The sequence below is a fragment of the Microdochium trichocladiopsis genome, assembly GCF_020744255.1.
Source record: "Microdochium trichocladiopsis strain MPI-CAGE-CH-0230 chromosome Unknown B0I36scaffold_1, whole genome shotgun sequence".
NCBI lineage: Eukaryota > Fungi > Ascomycota > Sordariomycetes > Xylariales > Microdochiaceae > Microdochium > Microdochium trichocladiopsis.
In genome coordinates, this window is record NW_025763544.1 from 3851833 (window position 1) to 3868767 (window position 16935).

The window sequence follows — 16935 nt, forward strand, 5'->3', positions numbered from 1 at the left end:
TCTTGAGGCGTCAAAGTGGTTACCGAACCACGCTGTGCATAACTGAGGCTGTCGAATAGCGCATACCATGTCGACGACTATATGTCGTGGTTGTGTTGTCTTCGAAAACCACGACTTCAATTGTTATTATCCAAGTGGCGTGGCGTGCAGCGCGGCAGGTCCATTCACGAGGGAGTTGCGAGATCTTTAAATAACTATATTGCTCTATCTACACGACTGATGCTGCCATTCCTGGTACTATTAAATTACGATGACGCCTGGTCCTCTCCCTCCGCTTCTTCCTCCTGTCCCCCGTGATTCCTCCAGAGGTGTAAAACGCTGCCCGTCGTCGTCGGTCCTGCTGATTTGGAAGTCCCCATACTTGTGGCGGCTTGCCTGGAAGGGAGTTGACAATTTTGACGCTTTTTTATCCGGCCCTAACTTGCGCAGCACGCACGCTGTACCGGCTATGGGTGTTTTGGCTTGCGAGTTTGTCCACCCATCGTCATGGGTATGATGTGCCGGATGTCCGATTGCGTGTTTGCCAGGGAGTTGATTTTCCAGACTTCATCTATGGGGGTTGTTGCCTTTGCTTCCCGCCCCGAATCCTGCTGGTTTTTCTTGCAAACACCAATCATCACTTACGAGGGTATGGCCTCCCCTGTTCCGGTTCGCGTCTCGACTTGCCGGAGCGCCCCTCCCTCCCTCGCTCTCTCTGTCAATCAACATCGTCGGGCTCCGCACAAGTCTCTCTTCTCTCATAGTTGGCTCTTATTGGCAGATGGCCAGGATGTGGTCGTTCTCATGTTGTACTGAGCCCTCGGCAATCGCCTTTTGTCGGCCCAGCTTGCGAAAACCGTATGTATGAGTCGCTGTTGAACGTGCGCGTAAGCCCAGCATTACGAAGGTCGTTATCGTGCAATTGCGGAGGGTAACCCAGGATTGCTCCGGGCGGCGATGCCCGCAATCCCCAGAGAGCCACGCTTCTTAGACAAATCGATGTAGAAGTCCGTTGTCGCCGTGAGGCTGCCACGTGGTGTCGTGCTATCCGTGTAATGCGTATGATGCGCAGGGTTATCCTCTGCCTGCTTGGGGTAGCCCTTGTCGTTTAGTGGCTGTAGGCACCATGTTTTTGTAGCGGACGCATGGATGTCTTGATATTGTCTTGACAGCTGCCTGGCTTCTCGTTGTCGTAATTATACATGCGCGCCTGGTTGTGTTCAGATGACGGCCAATCGTGGTGAACAATGTCGGTCTCTTCAAAGACCAAATATCGTATCTGCAGAGGAAAATCGGCTAGTGCGTTGCCGGTGCGGCCCAGGTGCCCTACGAGCTGTCTAGTTTGGTCGGCCAGGTTTGCGACAGTCTTTGTCAAAGATTCTGCCCACCATTTCCGGAGCGCGATAGGCTTTGGCTGTAATTGAGGATCTCCTGTTCGGACAGTGAGCTTCTTGGCGAAGCTACAACTGAATCCTAGCTCAAGATTCAAAGGTCGCACCCTCGGCTGGCACGCCCAATGTCCCAAGCTTGTCGTCCAACCACTTTGCCAGCTCTTCTGCATGCCGGCGCATCAGTACCACCCCCGTGGCGCCCACACTGCCCAGCGTTGTCGTGCTCGGCGCGGCGCTGTGCACGCTGGCTACCTCGGCGGGCGAGCCTATCGTCGGGGTCGGGTGCTCGCTGTGCAGTGGTGTTTGCAGGTGCTGCCCGTGCCGTTGCTGCCGCTGGCCTGCGTATTCCCCCGACACCGAGGCGGCCGCGGCCTCCGGCGTCGGCCCTATGCACACGAACAGCAGGCCGCACTTGAGCTGGCGCAAGACGACCAGCGCCCCGGCCATCTGCAATGTCAGCGCGCTCGGGGTCGGATCCCGGCTCCCCTGGGAATGGTCGGCTTGTTGAGACGCAGGGAGTGCGTCGGCGATGGAGCTGCTAGTCTCTGGCGTCGCGTAGGTCGCCCAGAGCGAGGCGGCGACGGTACATTGCGTGCGAAGGGTGCTCACAGGCAGGGTGGAGGCGTGCGCGAGGAGCTTGCCAGCCAGCGTGGTGAGCAGCGCAGTGTGGACCTGGGCGTTGAGGTTGGTGTGCAGAAACGCCGTGAGGCGCTTCGTGAGGAGGAGCGGCGGCGTCGGGGATGATACAGACATCTTTGGCGTCGCTGTGCTGTTGAGCAAGAGGGCCTGGTCGGAAGCGGCTCGTCCGGGTCGTGCGGTCGGCTCGTCAACGGGCTGCAGGGTGGCTGGCGGCGTGCTGCTCCTTGCCTATCTGTGGCTGTCTCGTCCAATTGAGCCTTGGGAGATCCTCCTCACCTGCCGTGCCAAAGTCTAGGAAGCTGGGTGGTGAGCGCGTAGCAAGTGGCGCCCTGGTTGTCGCAAACGAGCTTGGGTGCTTGGGAGCCAAGTAGAGCTTCCCAATATGTCTCGACGTTCTGCAGTGGAGGTTAGGCTGTCCAACGACGCTGGAAAAGTGGAACCCCAACCCACGTAATCGTTCATCGTGGAAGTGGCCCAAGCTTTGTACCTGAAGGCTGCATATTGGCAGGCTGTCTCTCTCCCAGAGGCCATGGAGTCTGCGGGTTCAAACTCAAGTCAGTCGGCCCATCGATAGTCGCAGTCTACTGCTAATTACTGCTCTCTGGCATGGTTGAGAAGCCACGTGACCGTAGTCAGACCGCGCAAATGCCCCGTGTTCAATTCAACGCCAAAGTCTATAAAGAGATCGCGTTTAAAAAGCAGAGAAATACAGCTGGTCCGGAGAGTGAGAGCTCCTCCCTGAGGCATACGCTATCTCTGAGGCGCAAGCCCACGAGTGATGCTGTCCTTCAGATCAATGTTCACGTCTGTGCTGCCAATCAATTCGGACGACTGCTGGTGCCGGTGGGCGACGATGTGCAGCTGGCCGCGTCAACGGCTACGATAAGGCAAGCCACGTAATTTCAGCAAAGCGTCTCCAACTGCACCATGTGACGGGCGGTGGCCGGCGATGGGTGCTCCGCAGGCGCCGCGTCGCCTGCTTGCCCGGAAGCAGAAAGCCGGAGCGGCGATGCCAAGGCACGGCGGCCAGTGATCCCCCACAGGGGCAGCTCGTAGCCCTGGCCGCTCATGGGCAAGGCTGGCCGTCCCAAGGGCCTCGAAATTGGACAATGGCAGCCTGCGCATTGTGTTGGGGTCGTCATGCTGTGGGCTTCGGGAGATTGTTGCCAGCGCACCGTCAGGGCCGGCACGCGCTGCGCACTCTATGGGGAAAGAGGTTGTGCAACCGCCAGAGGTAGATTGACCCTGTCCACGGCGCCTCGAGAATAGACGGAGGGTCAAGCACGCGATGGCCATGGCGACAGTTGCCGTCAAAGGCGAATTTTGCGGCCCTTTGCGGGTCCTACTGAGAAAGCGCGCTTGCAGGGAGACACTGACGACCTTTGGAGCTGGCTGGTCGAATTGCAAGTGCAGACACAGGATCTCATCGGCAGAAACGGATGCAGAGGCCTTACGCAGAAGGAGCAAGTCAGCAGGCGTGGCCTCGGACCCCTGCCGCTGCGCCAGGCACGCAGCCACTCAGAGAGCGCGTCGCGGCCGCCCTCAAACGAACCCCTGGCCCCTCGGGCGTTCAGGGGCTCGAGGGGCTCTTGCGCCTTGCCCGTTCAGGCACATGGCTTCTCGAGGCGCCCCACCCGCCCCCAGACTTCAAACTCCCTCTCGTCCACTATCGGGCGCAAGGGCTGACAGCACCAGGGCCACCTCGTGCGGCCTCCTGCCTCTCCTCTTATCACTCCCGGCCACTCGTCTCGTGGTCAGCAGGCGCCTGCGTCCCCGTCCTCGTCCATTTCACTTAATCACTCATTCGGCTCAAGGGCAACCTCTCCAAGCACATCACCAACACCCCATCCTGACTGCTCGCTTCTGTACCTGCGAACGAGCCTGTCGTCCACTCCCTTACCGTCTCTCTCAGTCCCTCTCTCATCGCCGTGTCACAAGTGACTAGAGTCGCGAGACGTACGCCCGTGCTCGCAGATCAAACAGACCCCTCTCGCGATTGGGTGATCCAGGAAACAATCCTGCCCAGGCCAGGACCTCATACAATAGCCTGCACGCAAGCCCCTCGTCCCACATCTGAGACTTGGGCCGGCCATAGCAACCTCGCCTTAACGCAGTCGATCAAACCCGACCGCCCTCGCCCTCGTTACTGTCCTTTCCTTTTCCCATCTCAGGTCTCCGCCACTCCACCGTCACCGCCGTCATCCCTGTGCCGGCGACACACGGTCCCGTGCAGACGAGCGAGTCACGCTGTCGGCTTTCACCCGTAGGCCGAGCTTACTTGATCTGCACTCGGTCGCCTTCCTTTGCGGCCTTGCGACTTGCCTCGCTCTTCTCCTCCTGCCTGGCAACTTCACCAAAGGTGATCTCTTGTCGCAATTACGGTAGCTTCGCAGGCGAGCACCAATTACGCTTTTTGACGGCCGGACCGCTCAAACGACACTCATTCAAACCACCGACGACATACTTGACGAAAGCGCCTTTTATTTCTATTTTTTTTTGACGATGATCGCAACCGCAGTCTGCTTTTGAACCATTCGGAAATCTCGCTCTGTGAAGTCCCGAAGCGTGGACACGGCCATCTTGGGCATTAGTGTACAACAGGGCTGACAGCACGTTACGGCGATTTGCACACGGAGAACCTCAGCATGGGTTGCTTTGGTGGTCGTGCTCCCGTGCAGCCTCGTCCCGAGCAGACATGGGACGCCATTGTACGTCTTGCATCCATAAATGGAGGGTCAACTTGGAATGACCGGGTTTAGTCGCTGACAATCTTCTCCTTTAGACCTTGAAAGATTTCAAGTCAAAGTCCTTCTGGAATGGCACGGCCTTCGCATATCTCTACTTTTCCGTCATCTTGTCCATCGCAGTCTACGGCGTCGATATTTTTACGGCAGTCAACCTGCTCGCCTTTGACACCTGGTCTTCTCAGATCAAGCCTGTGATTGACAGGAACATTTCGAAATGGGTCTTCTCCATATGTATCATCCTGTCTGTCGTGAACCTTATCTACGAGTTCATCGTTGCGGTTCGTGTCATTCGGAGAGGTAACGTGGCGGAATGCTATCTCGACAACCTGGCTGTCAGAATGGAGAGTCTTCGATGGGGCAAAGGGCAAGGGTGGCGGCGCTTCCTTGTCTTCTCCGCATTGACCAAATCCAAGAAAGGTGCCGAGTACATTGCTCTTTTCACATATTTCAGCTTCCAGTGTAAGTCCACACAAGCTCATCTCTAGACCAGGAGTTCGACTGCACGATCCTGCCGTCAGAGCGCATGGAGCTAATGATTCCTCCGGCCGTAGCTTGGTTCCGCGTTATTTTCTGCTCTGGGCCTCGTCAGGTGATAAACGCGACAACGCTGTACTCTGTGTACAACGCAAAGCTTAATCCCACGGATCTCTCCAGCGTGGAGAGCACTCTTGAGACCTTCTTTGCAAAGCTCCGCCTGCTGTACATCGAGAACAACATGCAGGCTGTCATACTGTCGGGTATGCTGTTCACCCTGGTCATCTGGGTATTCACGACCCTCTTCCTAATCATGGCCGTTCTATTCCACATCTTCTTTCTTTGGCACTGGATCCCCAAGGGCGACGGTGGCCTGCAGGGCTACTGTGAACGCAAAATCAACAAGCGGTTGTTGAAGATCGTGTCCAAGAAGATGAACAAGGCTATTATGAGAGAGGAGGAACGCCAGCGGAAGGCAGACGCCAAGGCTCTCAAGGCTGGCACTCAGCCACCAGTTACTCGCCAAGCAACGCTCCCGCAGTTCCTGGACGAAGGCAGCGACGACAAGCTGCCGCAAATGCCTTCAATGACACGGAAAAACACCATGACGACGCTGCCTCAGTACCAGTCACGCGCGCCGTCACCGAGTATCGAGATGAATTCGATGGACCAGAAGAAACCGTACCCTCTGAACCGCAATGGCACAACCACCACGGTCTCCTCAGGCTATGCAGGATCTGTAGCCAGCGCCCGCACGCCACTCGTGGGTGCAGCGGCCCAGATGGGCCGCTCTGCTTCGCCAACACCGTCCATCCCGCAGCTTCCTCCCAATGCAGCTTACGGCAATTATCCACCGCCCAGGCCATCGACAGCAAACTCGAACAGGACGGGTGGCCCAAGCGTTGTATCTGAATGGGAGGACCCTTACATGGCTCGATCTGCATCGCCTGCGCCGACTTTGCCAATTCTGCCTCCTGTCGCAGGCGTCAACAACTATCCGCCGCCAGCGCGTACTGGCACCTCTCACTCGATGCGGGGCCCGGGTCCCGCCCCCAGTGTCATGTCGGAATGGGACATGCCAGGCAGGGCACCGAGCGTTGCACCAAGCGTCGCGAGGTCATACGCAACTGCCCCCTCCACCTTTGCAGGGGCAGAGCCCATGGCCCCTTTCCCGCCCAGGATTACCTCCCCAGCTCCCTCGGCCAATGGTGATCCATACGGTCGGCCAATGCCCCGAGCTGTGGCACAACTTTCTGGTCGGCCTGGCATGCCTGGCCCGCCCGGGAGGTTCATGCCAGAGGACCAGCGAAGCATGATGGAGGGTCGAGCAAGCCCAGCGCCATCGTCCATCTACTCCGAGGCACCTGGGATGGCGGCGCCGGGTGCGAGATACAACGGACCGGGGTACCCCCCTCCGGCCCGGAGCAACACTGCTGGCCCCATGCGGCCGGGATACGGTCCTGTGCCCACGCCACAGCGCAACATGACGGCGCCCATGCCTCCGAGGTTACCACTTGACCCGTATAGTAGGCAGGGCACGCCTGGCGGCGCGCAGTCTGCGTACTCTGCCTATGACGACGATGTGGAGAGTCAGAGGGGACAGCGATGGTGACGGAATTTTGTTTGAGATTTAGAGCAGGCCATAATTGTATTCTGAAATGTAAACCCAAAGAGAACCGTACACGCATCCACCTTGATGACCTGCTGGAGCCATGGTGACATGCAACATGAGTTTACCCAGCCCACGGGGTTTGGGAGGGGGCATAGCCCGATGATTCCACCTTGGCAGCATTGTGTAATCGTGTAGTTCAATATACGGTAGTTTGTACGCGCCCTGTTATGGACTGCAAACGCCGAGGAGAACCTCCATCTACCATGCGTGGCTGACGCCAGCCCCTCCATTGCGTGGGAGTTCGGGGTCTGCTTTGGTGATTTCAATCGCCCGTTCGGCTCTCGTTGTTTGGAAAACTGTAAGCGGCATTAGCATCGCTCTCCGATAGACATATTGGCCCCTCCTTCAGCCTTACAAATGCGGGGGGGAAATGGCACAAGTGGGGGCTCCGGTGGAGCTCTCCCACACGGCAGGCGCATGGTGCTTACTTGATCCCACGGAATCTTGGGGATTGGGTTGATTGACTGACTGGAAAACAAGCACTCAGGTCTCGAGTCTGTTGGGAGTTTTAAATGTCTGGCATCGGCTCATCATCTGCTCATTTCCACATCGGCTCTGGACTTGACAGTCTTCAACTACGAGACCGCCTTGCCGCTCTTGCTCAAGTGTAGAGAGGAATACATAAAGCAGATTTATCCATACCGGCCTTGCAACCCAGACTCCAAGGTCGCTGGCATATCTCCATCACTCCTTAGGCATCCAGAAGAGAAACGACCTTAGCCAGAGAGCGAGGAGACCGTGGAACCCCCACGAACCAGCACGAACAAAAACTTCCAGTCACGGGGGAAAACAGCCGAGTGTGTAGACGACAGTCAACAAAGTCAGCACTTTCACAACAGAAACTCAAGGAAAACACCTAGCATCCACAGGAAAACCCCATCATCATGGCCCCGACACTCCTCCAAGAGCCGTCCCACGCGGGACGTGCTACTAGCAACAACGACAATGACCCAGACTTCAACCCGGCATTGCCCTGGCATGCCGGCGAGCAGGAGATGCACCGCCTCATGCGGCTCCCGCCGCGTTCACAGAATCCGACGTCGCAGGGCCTGCCCGCGCGGTATGGCTTCCGGATCACGGCGTCTCCCTTGGTAGCTCTGGGGACGCTGGATGACGATGGAAGACCCTGGGTCACCTTGGCGGGAGACGAGGCCGGGTTTGCGAGGCCCGTCGCGGAGGGGGTGCTGGCGATGAAGGCGGTCATGGATGTCACTGGTGCGGATCCCGTTGTGAAGGAGCTCCTGACTGCCTGGAGTGACGAGGACGGGGAGCAAAAGGGGGAGAGTGCGGGAGCAGGCGAGAAGAGGAAGATTGTTCCGGACAAGATTGTGCGGCCGCCAGATGGTGGGAAGATCATGGCTGGCTTGTCGATTGATCCGGAAACTAGGGATCGGGTCAAGTTTGCTGGGAGGATGATTGTCGGGTCGATGACGGGGTACAGACATCCCGAAGGGAAGAACGATGGCGACCATGAGAATGCCCCTGCACTCGCCGGCGAGGTGCAGATTGGATTCAACATCCTTGAAACTGTGGGCAACTGCCCTAAGTACATCAACAAGAAGCACATCACGCCGCACATCCCTTCACCAAAGGTAGCCTACGAGGCAAGCCAGCAGGGAGAAGGGGCTGGCGTGGCACTTCCGCAAGAGGCCATCGAGCTGGTCGACAAGGCCGATATGTTCTTCATCGCGTCCAAGCACGGCGTGGAGAGCATGGATGTCAACCACCGTGGCGGCGCGCCGGGCTTCATGAGAGTCCTCAAGACGACGAGCCAAGCCGGCGGCAAGCCGGCCACCACGCTGATATATCCTGAGTTCTCGGGCAACAACCTGTACCAAACACTCGGCAACCTGCGCCGCGATCCGCAGGTAGGCATCTGCGTGCCCGATTATGACACGGGGGACGTGCTCTATGTCACTGGCACCGCAGAGGTGCTCATCGGCGACAGGGCTGCTGCGTATCTGCCGCGCACAAAGCTTGCGGTCAAGGTCGACATCGACGCTGCACGGCTTGTCAAGAGCGGTCTCGGTTTCCGTGGCAGCCCCATCGACCACAGCCCGTACAACCCCACGGTCAAATACCTGAAGACAGAGAAGCCCGACGTTGCCGCCACAGCAGAGGCAACGACGGGTGGCATTGCTGTGGCTACGCTCAAGACGCGCGAGCAGATCACGGACACGGTGGCAAGGTATACATTTGCTCTGTCCCTGACGGAAACCCAGAGGAAGACTCGGGCGAGATTGGAGCCGTGGGAACCGGGGCAGTACATCACACTGGACTTTTCCGAGGAGCTGGATCACGGCTATCGGCACATGGCCGATGACGACCCACAGAGCCTAAATGACGACTACGTTCGCAGCTTCACGATTAGTGCACCGATCAAGAAGCCGGCAACAACAGAGAGCTCGCTCGAGCCGGAGGAATTTGAGATCACGATACGCCGCCATGGTCCTGTCACGGCACTGCTGTCTCGGTGGAACCTTGCGGTGCCGCTGCAGGTACCCGTGCTCGGGTTTGGTGGCGACAAGGAGTTCAGGATGCTTGTTTCTGAAGACGATGGGGCCAGTCAGAGTCTGGCCGTCAAGGATCGCATCTTCTTGGCCCAAGGCGTCGGCATCACGCCACTCATGGCTCAAGCACCCGGGGTGATCGAGTCGATGGCTCAATCCAGACTCGAGGGCAAGCTGAAGCTTCTCTGGAGTCTGCGCGCAGACGACATGCTTCTTGCCCGGGACGTGCTCGGTCGTACGCCGGGCCTCGCTGAACTCACCACGCTGTTTGTGACTGGGAAGGTTCGTGGTGGTCAGTATGGGGCGGCTGCGGAGGCAGCGCAGAAGGAGGTCGAGGACATGGGGGCCAAGATTATCAGCCGGAGAATTGGCAAGGACGACATCCTCACCGTTGGCGAAAAGGGCCGGCGCAAGTACTATGCCTGCATGTCTGGGGTCATGAGAAAAGCCTTGCTCGAGTGGATGGCGGAGGAGGACCTTGTTGTCGAGAGCTTTGATTACTGATTTAAGAACCGGGGGCGTGTTGGAGCGGATCGACGACACGCGGGGACAGACAAGCCGCACCAAGCTATCGTGTGAACCTTATGAATTAATGAATGAATGTACCTTGTAGTCGAGGACAAGTCGTTGGACAAAGATCGTCGAGCTTGTGCCGTGCATGAGGTCCCCTGTAGAAAACCACTTCCGAGGCCGACTGGGCAAGAGCGGGCCCGCCCCCAGGCGGGAATAGAGTGCCGATCACCGCCGGGCTAGAGTCTGAGCGGCAGGCATTGTACTGAACTGCTCCGGGCTAGCAGCACGCGGCACTTGTGCAGCACGGACGGACGGAACGTGGATGGAGAATGAAGCTCAACTCTAGCTTGTCGATGCGCCTTTGTTCCCTTGGAGCGGAGATGCGGGATAGAAAAGGACTGAGCACTTGACCAAAACGAGAATAGGGGTCCGGGGATACAACCGCGGCGAGAGCGGCGGGCTTGAGTCACATTGAAACAGGGAGTGCGACGATGAGGTTCCACTACCAAGACAACGTTTGGTCCGCTGGGCGACGGCGCCTGAGGCGCTCGGGCAGAGGTCGGCGCGCCGACAGCGGGCAGGCTGGCCAGCCGGGCTGTGCCGCCGGGGCAGCTGCCTCAGCGTCGTCAGCCAGTGGCTGCCGCTACTGCATGTGTTTTTCCCGCACTGCGCACCAAGGGCAGCGCTATCCTATCCACGTCTGGGATCCCCGCCCCACGCTTAGACTAGAGTAGAGGCACCCGAGCCGGCCTGCCTGGCCCAGACAGAGGGGCCGGCTACTTCTTTCAATTCTCGCCCTTCTTCGACAAGAGTTGACTTTGACTAAACAATCACACACACACACACGCACACGTAAACGCTACACACTACACGCTACGCCCACGATCGCCTTGCTTACAGTCTCACATCGCACACAGTATTGCCAACGACGCCGCCGCCGCCCCTCTGTTCACATCCCAGCTCTCGTCGCCGGGGGCTCACGGATTCACAATGACGACGCACGCCACCGGCCCTGCGCAACTTCCCATCTCGAACATGGACCTCGACAGCTACAGATTCCCCTCGCACAGGCTGCGCCTGAGGCAGACAGACTCAAATCGCGTGCCCCTCGTCCTCGTCGCCTGCGGCAGTTTCTCTCCAATGTAGGTCATCGCACATCACACCAACATGCACTCTTCAGCAATGGCCGGCCCTGCCGGATGAGTCCACATGCATGCACCTTACATGCAGCACCACTACTCGGACCGCCGTTCGTCAGCCTCGGGACAAACCAAACCACTATTACGCGGGCCAGCAGGCACTATTTCAAGCAGGGTTTCCATTCAGAAGACTGATGCTCGTCTCTAGCACATATCTCCACCTGCGCATGTTTGAGATGGCCAACGACTATGCTCGGATAAACACAAACTTCGAGGTTGTGGGTGGCTATTTATCACCCGTCTCGGACGCCTACAAGAAGGCTGGCTTGGCTTCTTCCCACCACAGGTGAGCTTTCTTCTCTCGAGGTACATATCGACATGTTTGCGACAGTCAATGCTAACATCATCACCCGTCATCAGACTGCGCATGTGCGAGCTCGCCACAGAAGAAACTTCAAATTGGCTCATGGTCGACCCGTGGGAGGCTATTCAGCCGGCCTACATGCCCACTGCTCGCGTGCTCGATCACTTCGAGCACGAGATCAACGGTGTCCATGGCGGCGTTCTGAGTGAGGACGGCACCCACCGCAAGCCGGCCAAGATCATGCTGCTTGCCGGCGCTGATCTGATCGGTACCATGTCTGCACCTGGTGTGTGGGCCGAGAAAGATCTCGACCACATTCTTGGCAACTTCGGCGCTGTACGTGAATCCACCTTGCATTCTCTTAGGCTTTCGACTGACCACCTGCCAGATGATCGTCGAACGCAGCGGCACAGATATGGATGAGGCCCTGGCCAGTCTTAAACAGTGGGAAGACAACATCTACGTCATCCACCAGATGATACAAAACGATGTCAGCAGCACAAAGATTCGGCTCTTCCTCAAGAGGGACATGAGCATCCAGTACCTGATCCCGGAGCCAGTCATCCGTTACATTGAGCAGAACCGGTTGTACATGGACGAAGACAACGCCAAGTCGAAGGAGAAGCAAGCAGCAGGAAACTAGATGCAACCCCGTCTTCTGCATCAACTCACAGCGCCGACCATGCTTATCCCCACCTCCAATGTCGAACCACGCCGTCTTAGCCACGCGCGTCGCCTGGTCTCGAGTACTTGAGACTGTGTTCGGATTGGGCATCACCTTTTGCAGCACGGAATCGAACCAAATTACCAAGTTCCCACAGGTGGAAGCAAGGCTTTTCGAGGCGTTTATACGGGACTCGAGCGCCTAGTTCCGCAAAACGCTTCTCAGAACTGGGCATCGACATCTGGCTCAATCCCCTGTAGGGCTAGAACGACTCCTCAATTGCGCCATTAGCGACCGCCGAGGACCGGGGAGGGGCATCGGCTTTTGCTGCGGCACCCGTAGTGAGCAGCCCCACTACAGAAGTGCGAAGGCTGACCAAGCGGCTCTACCCCATGCCACCGCCAGCTTGCCAGGAAGCACCAGCATCAGAGCTGGCTGATCTGCCTGCCTCTGTGCAGGCCTCAGCTGCAATCATTTCTTACGAGCGATTAATTTTTTCTACTATTTTTTACCTGCCGCCAATCACTAGTGGTGAGCACATTTTTGGTTATGCACGACGTAGACGAGGATATCCAGACACTACAAGAATAAAAGAAAGCACGGGTGACGTATGACAAGCGTCGCGTATGACATTTCCCATCGCAAACACAGATCCTACAGGCTTCGGCCACTAATCTTGTGTATGTACACTACGTCACTGGGCACCTGGGCAAGCTTAGATCTGGGCCTCCTAAACCGTTGTTCTGGGGAGCTTGACACGACACTGCCGAGAGCGCCACTGCACAACGGTGGTCGTCTGCAGGTACTTCTGAAGGATTCTCTGACGGGAATTATACCCTTGCAAGCCAACTTTTATTTGCCGTTTTGACAGACACATGATGCAATCACGCAGGACAAGCCGGCCAAGGTGATACGGCAGTGGGCGCATCGAGTGTGTCCTGCCAAGACCTCGAAATGCAGGGTCGTACAGCACCACCACCACCAGCTGGGTGTCCAGATGCTGTGTACCACGCCGCTCACTAGAAACAAAAACGTTCGAGTGAAGCCGTGGTGGCTACGCGGTGTGGTACAGAGAACTGCAGCAGCTGATGGAGGAGCCATGTGACTGTCCACTCCGCTCCTGTGCTCCGTTCAGCAGCCGCGATATCAAAAAGAAGACAGCACTGGCGTGCAGGGGCCCGGACAAGTATTGCTTACCTACGTAGGTACTTACTCAAGCTTGCGATTGCCGCTGCCTATTTGACAGAGGCCCATACTTTGACGTTTACTGTGAGGCTAAGATATGGACCTCTTTATGAGGATTGCCTCTTAGCCAACCTTGAGCATCATGGGCCGATCCATGACTAAGGAAGGGGCGGGGCAAGCGATCCACGTCACACGAGCATTGGGAGACACTCCACTCTCGACAGCTGGCGATTGCGTCTTCGACACCGGCAGCTGGCCCCACCCGCTGAGCTGCCCGCGTGCTCACCCACGGCGCACCTCTGCTGCCTTCCCTTAGCTCTCGCCATGTCCGCCACTGATTCGCCCGTTCACCTTACAAGCTCCTGACCCAGTCCGTCCGGCCTAATGCGTCAGGACGCAACAGCCAGCCTCTCTAGCTTGGGCGTTTTTAGCCACCAAAACGGCCGCGCTTGCATAAGGCAGGGAGAGGGCCTGTTGCCGACCTCAGTTATCGGTCATGCGTGTCAAGTCGACGTTGGGATGAGCAGGTGATCTGTACCGCAGCGCCCCTCTGTGACTGCCACAACGCAACGCCATCTACTGCTCTAAAACCTCATACTGGCTCATCTGAAACCACGACTCGCGAGATATTTCGCTATCATTCTATACGCATGGAGCCGCCTCGCCGCCATCTCGCCTAGACCGCACGATTCGGAGATCCTGCTGCCTGTTCTCAGATCAAGGACCACAACGTTCTATCGTCTTCCATGTGATCCTCCGTATCATAATTAATCATCTGCGCGCATACACCCCTTCCAAGATGGTCGACACGGGACCATGGCTGCCACCTCGCGGTGAGCCGTTACAGCAACGCTCTCACCGAACCCCGCAACACCAACCAGCCGGTGATCGCCCTCGATCACCACTCCCAGTGCCAGATATGCAGCAGGACATGTTCTTTGACAACGATGACGAAGCTTTGGCGTATGGTTTCGAAGATCATGAGCCCAGTCTGTCCAGCATCATGATGGCGGACAGCCATGGCAGCAGCGATCTGGATCTCGGCATGCCTGACACCCGCCGTGGCTCGATACCCCTGCGTCCACCGGTGCAACAGTCTCCGCGACTGCCTGAAGCGCGACAGAAGCAACGGCCTCCTGCAGTTAGCCGTGATCCCAAGGAAGAGCTGTATCGCCCTGGCAAGTCGGAAGCAACCGCACGTGACAAGAGCAGTCGTGGTGCTTCTGAAGCCCGGATCCCTAAGCGAAAGAGTGCTCCTCCGCCACGGCCAGCATATACTATGAACCATAGTGATGATGAATTCTGCGGCGATGAAGACGATGATGGAGCTGGCATCGTGGATATCGACTCTGCACGGCTGCCACGAAACCCGGATGAAAGCCAGCAGGACCTCGCCGAGCGCATCAATCAGCTGACCCGGACCATCAACGCCAACGCCCAGCTCTGCCTCGAGACCTCGCGTAAGATGGTCGCCCTCGCGCAGGAGAACAAGCACCTCGCTTATGAGGCAGGTGCGCAGCTCGACACATACGTGCTGCAGCCGGCGCTCAAGCTCGGCCAGGCGCTGAGAACGTATTGTCCTGGTGTGGATGAGGGCGTGCAAGCGCTGTGGGAGTATGAGGCGCAGATCAGGAAGAGGGTTATCAACGGGCTGAATGGTCGAGATGCCCTGTTTCAGACTGGAGCTGTGGGCGGGAGGCAGGGCAAAGAGGTTGATCGACTGAAGAACCGGCTCATCGAACAGGATGCTCTGCTGAGGGACTCCAGCCAGCATATTCGAAAGCTCATGAACGAGAGGGACAGGCTGAGGCGCAAGCTCGAGAATGGCTACCAGAACGGAGACTCAGGGGCTGGCGGGGAGGGACCAGCACGCCCAAGCTACCGCGATCTGGACGATGTCGTGAAGCAAGCACAGGCCGGACCAGCTGGACGAGCGCAACACCAACGAACACCGAGTCACGCCGAGGACGCACAACTTGCAGAACAGCTTGGAGAGTTACGCATGTTGGTAGACAGGCTGCCCGTGCTTAATGTGAGTAATTACGGGAGCAAAGTCGACGGCCATGATGTTTCTGACATTTACTCGCAGGATGTACCGTCAAGTAATGATACACAAGCTGGGCATAGCGCCTCTACGCATCTGAAAGCTGATCAGGACGATGAAGAGGATTGGACGCTGTTGTAGGGCGGTGATGTGCGGTGTAGGGAAGCAATACGACTAGTATATAGATATGAGACGTTAAACACACAAGACCATGGCCATCTTGCTTCGACTTGGTCTGTCCAACACTTGCAAGACACTTCCCCGACAAATTTGTCTGCTGCTCAGGTCGGCTTTATTATGACACTGGACCTGATGTGGGCAGCGACCGGCCAGATATCCCCAAGCGCATACTTGATGAATTGCAGCTACGATTGCACGTTGCGCATTCCGACGTCTTTAAGAGCGCTGTTCTGCGCAGAATCCGGCTCAAGCATCAGGAAGTCTACGTGCCGAAAAGTTCCGGGCGGCATTTCGTGGTCTGTAGATCAGACATGCCTGGCATCTTGGGCGTCGCTCCTTCCGTGGCTTGACAGCGACTTCCTCCCAACGTCAGACGATCCTACCAAGCACCCCTCTGCTTTATGTCGCTGCCACTCGATGGTCCCCCTCCTCGAGCACTTCTAACGTTCATCCTCGCTGTTCCTGTCCCAAGCCACACGCGCGTGGCTTCTACATGAAGCAGGTTCAACCGCAATGCATCACTCAGCGCAAGCCTCCTACGACACTTTTTAAAGAACACACTCATTCTACTGTGTGCAAGAGAGATTCTGCAGCCTCCTTCAGTCAAGTTGCTTCTTCCATGAGTTCTGAGCCTACCTCGAGTTTCACATAACACCCGGTTCACCCCAACGTGTCACTTAATGCCTTGCCCTCTCTGAGAACGGCATCATGTCATCCAGCCGTCCGCCTAGTCCTGGCGGTGAGCAGCCCCAGGGACTGCATCACAGTAGTTCACCACGGCATGCGGTCACCGAGGCAGTGATCATGATTCCCAACAAGCGAGAACTACAGGAGGCCGACACCCAAGGCAGTCAGCAACTGGCACCACCATCTCCTGCTGGGTGTTCGCGGGCCACAGTCCTAGGACGCTTCCGTTTACCCACGAACCACTTGGAAGAGGAGGTGATTGGTGATTTCACATTCGCACGAGCCCCCAAAACAAAACCAGTGAACTATGGATCGGCTACAAAGACCGTCCCCTTCATCCAGGAGAACATCGCCGGCATGGAAGACGGCGCTTTTCGAGGGATGAGTGCTCTCAAAAGTTCTGTCAACGACGAGGTCCCGCATATTGAGATTCCCAAGACGACAACCGGCACGCCTCCATCAGGACAGGGGGACGCACGATCGTCTGCGCAGGACAACATCCTCAGCCATGGCAGACTCTCGCGCTCGCCCCAGCAGCCTGTATATGCGGAAGCCATCAATACAAGCGCAGCACCACCATCGGTCGATATTGATCGTGAGATGATCTCAGGTGACCATACTGACAACAAAGCTGAAGATGTCGAAAACGTCATCCGCGCTGCTGCGAGCAAGAGAGCTGCACCTCATGGTATTCAAGCACTATCGTCTCACCCCTTTCGCACCTCGGAAGAGCCTCCCGACCCTACA

General features: G+C 57.3%; 5 protein-coding genes across 5 annotated transcripts; 4 read left to right on the plus strand and 1 right to left on the minus strand.

Moving 5' to 3' along the window:
• Nucleotides 1–1457: 1457 nt before the first annotated feature.
• B0I36DRAFT_358058 (uncharacterized protein) lies at nucleotides 1458–2123 on the minus strand (the record flags this gene model as incomplete). Its single annotated transcript, XM_046157899.1, has 1 exon — nucleotides 1458–2123. The coding sequence occupies one exon, from the start codon at nucleotides 2121–2123 to the stop codon at nucleotides 1458–1460; it is 666 nt and encodes a 221-aa protein (XP_046018863.1).
• A 2531-nt stretch (nucleotides 2124–4654) lies between these two features.
• Nucleotides 4655–6842, plus strand: B0I36DRAFT_344488 (uncharacterized protein; the record flags this gene model as incomplete). Its single annotated transcript, XM_046156264.1, has 3 exons — nucleotides 4655–4717; nucleotides 4792–5215; nucleotides 5242–6842. 3 exons carry the CDS (start codon nucleotides 4655–4657, stop codon nucleotides 6840–6842), a joined length of 2088 nt encoding a protein of 695 aa, XP_046018864.1.
• A 944-nt stretch (nucleotides 6843–7786) lies between these two features.
• Nucleotides 7787–9916, plus strand: B0I36DRAFT_233115 (uncharacterized protein; the record flags this gene model as incomplete). The annotated part of the gene is made up of 2 exons (XM_046149204.1): nucleotides 7787–8186; nucleotides 8244–9916. The coding sequence occupies 2 exons, from the start codon at nucleotides 7787–7789 to the stop codon at nucleotides 9914–9916; spliced, it is 2073 nt and encodes a 690-aa protein (XP_046018865.1).
• Nucleotides 9917–10615: 699 nt separating this feature from the next.
• On the plus strand, nucleotides 10616–12109 carry B0I36DRAFT_15687 (uncharacterized protein). Its single transcript, XM_046148609.1, has 4 exons — nucleotides 10616–11067; nucleotides 11273–11410; nucleotides 11485–11764; nucleotides 11817–12109. The coding sequence occupies exons 1-4, from the start codon at nucleotides 10916–10918 to the stop codon at nucleotides 12069–12071; spliced, it is 825 nt and encodes a 274-aa protein (XP_046018866.1). The 5' UTR covers nucleotides 10616–10915; the 3' UTR covers nucleotides 12072–12109.
• Nucleotides 12110–13643: 1534 nt separating this feature from the next.
• On the plus strand, nucleotides 13644–15600 carry B0I36DRAFT_311539 (uncharacterized protein). Its single transcript, XM_046152380.1, has 2 exons — nucleotides 13644–15309; nucleotides 15367–15600. Exons 1-2 carry the CDS (start codon nucleotides 14077–14079, stop codon nucleotides 15460–15462), a joined length of 1329 nt encoding a protein of 442 aa, XP_046018867.1. The 5' UTR covers nucleotides 13644–14076; the 3' UTR covers nucleotides 15463–15600.
• Nucleotides 15601–16935: the final 1335 nt, after the last annotated feature.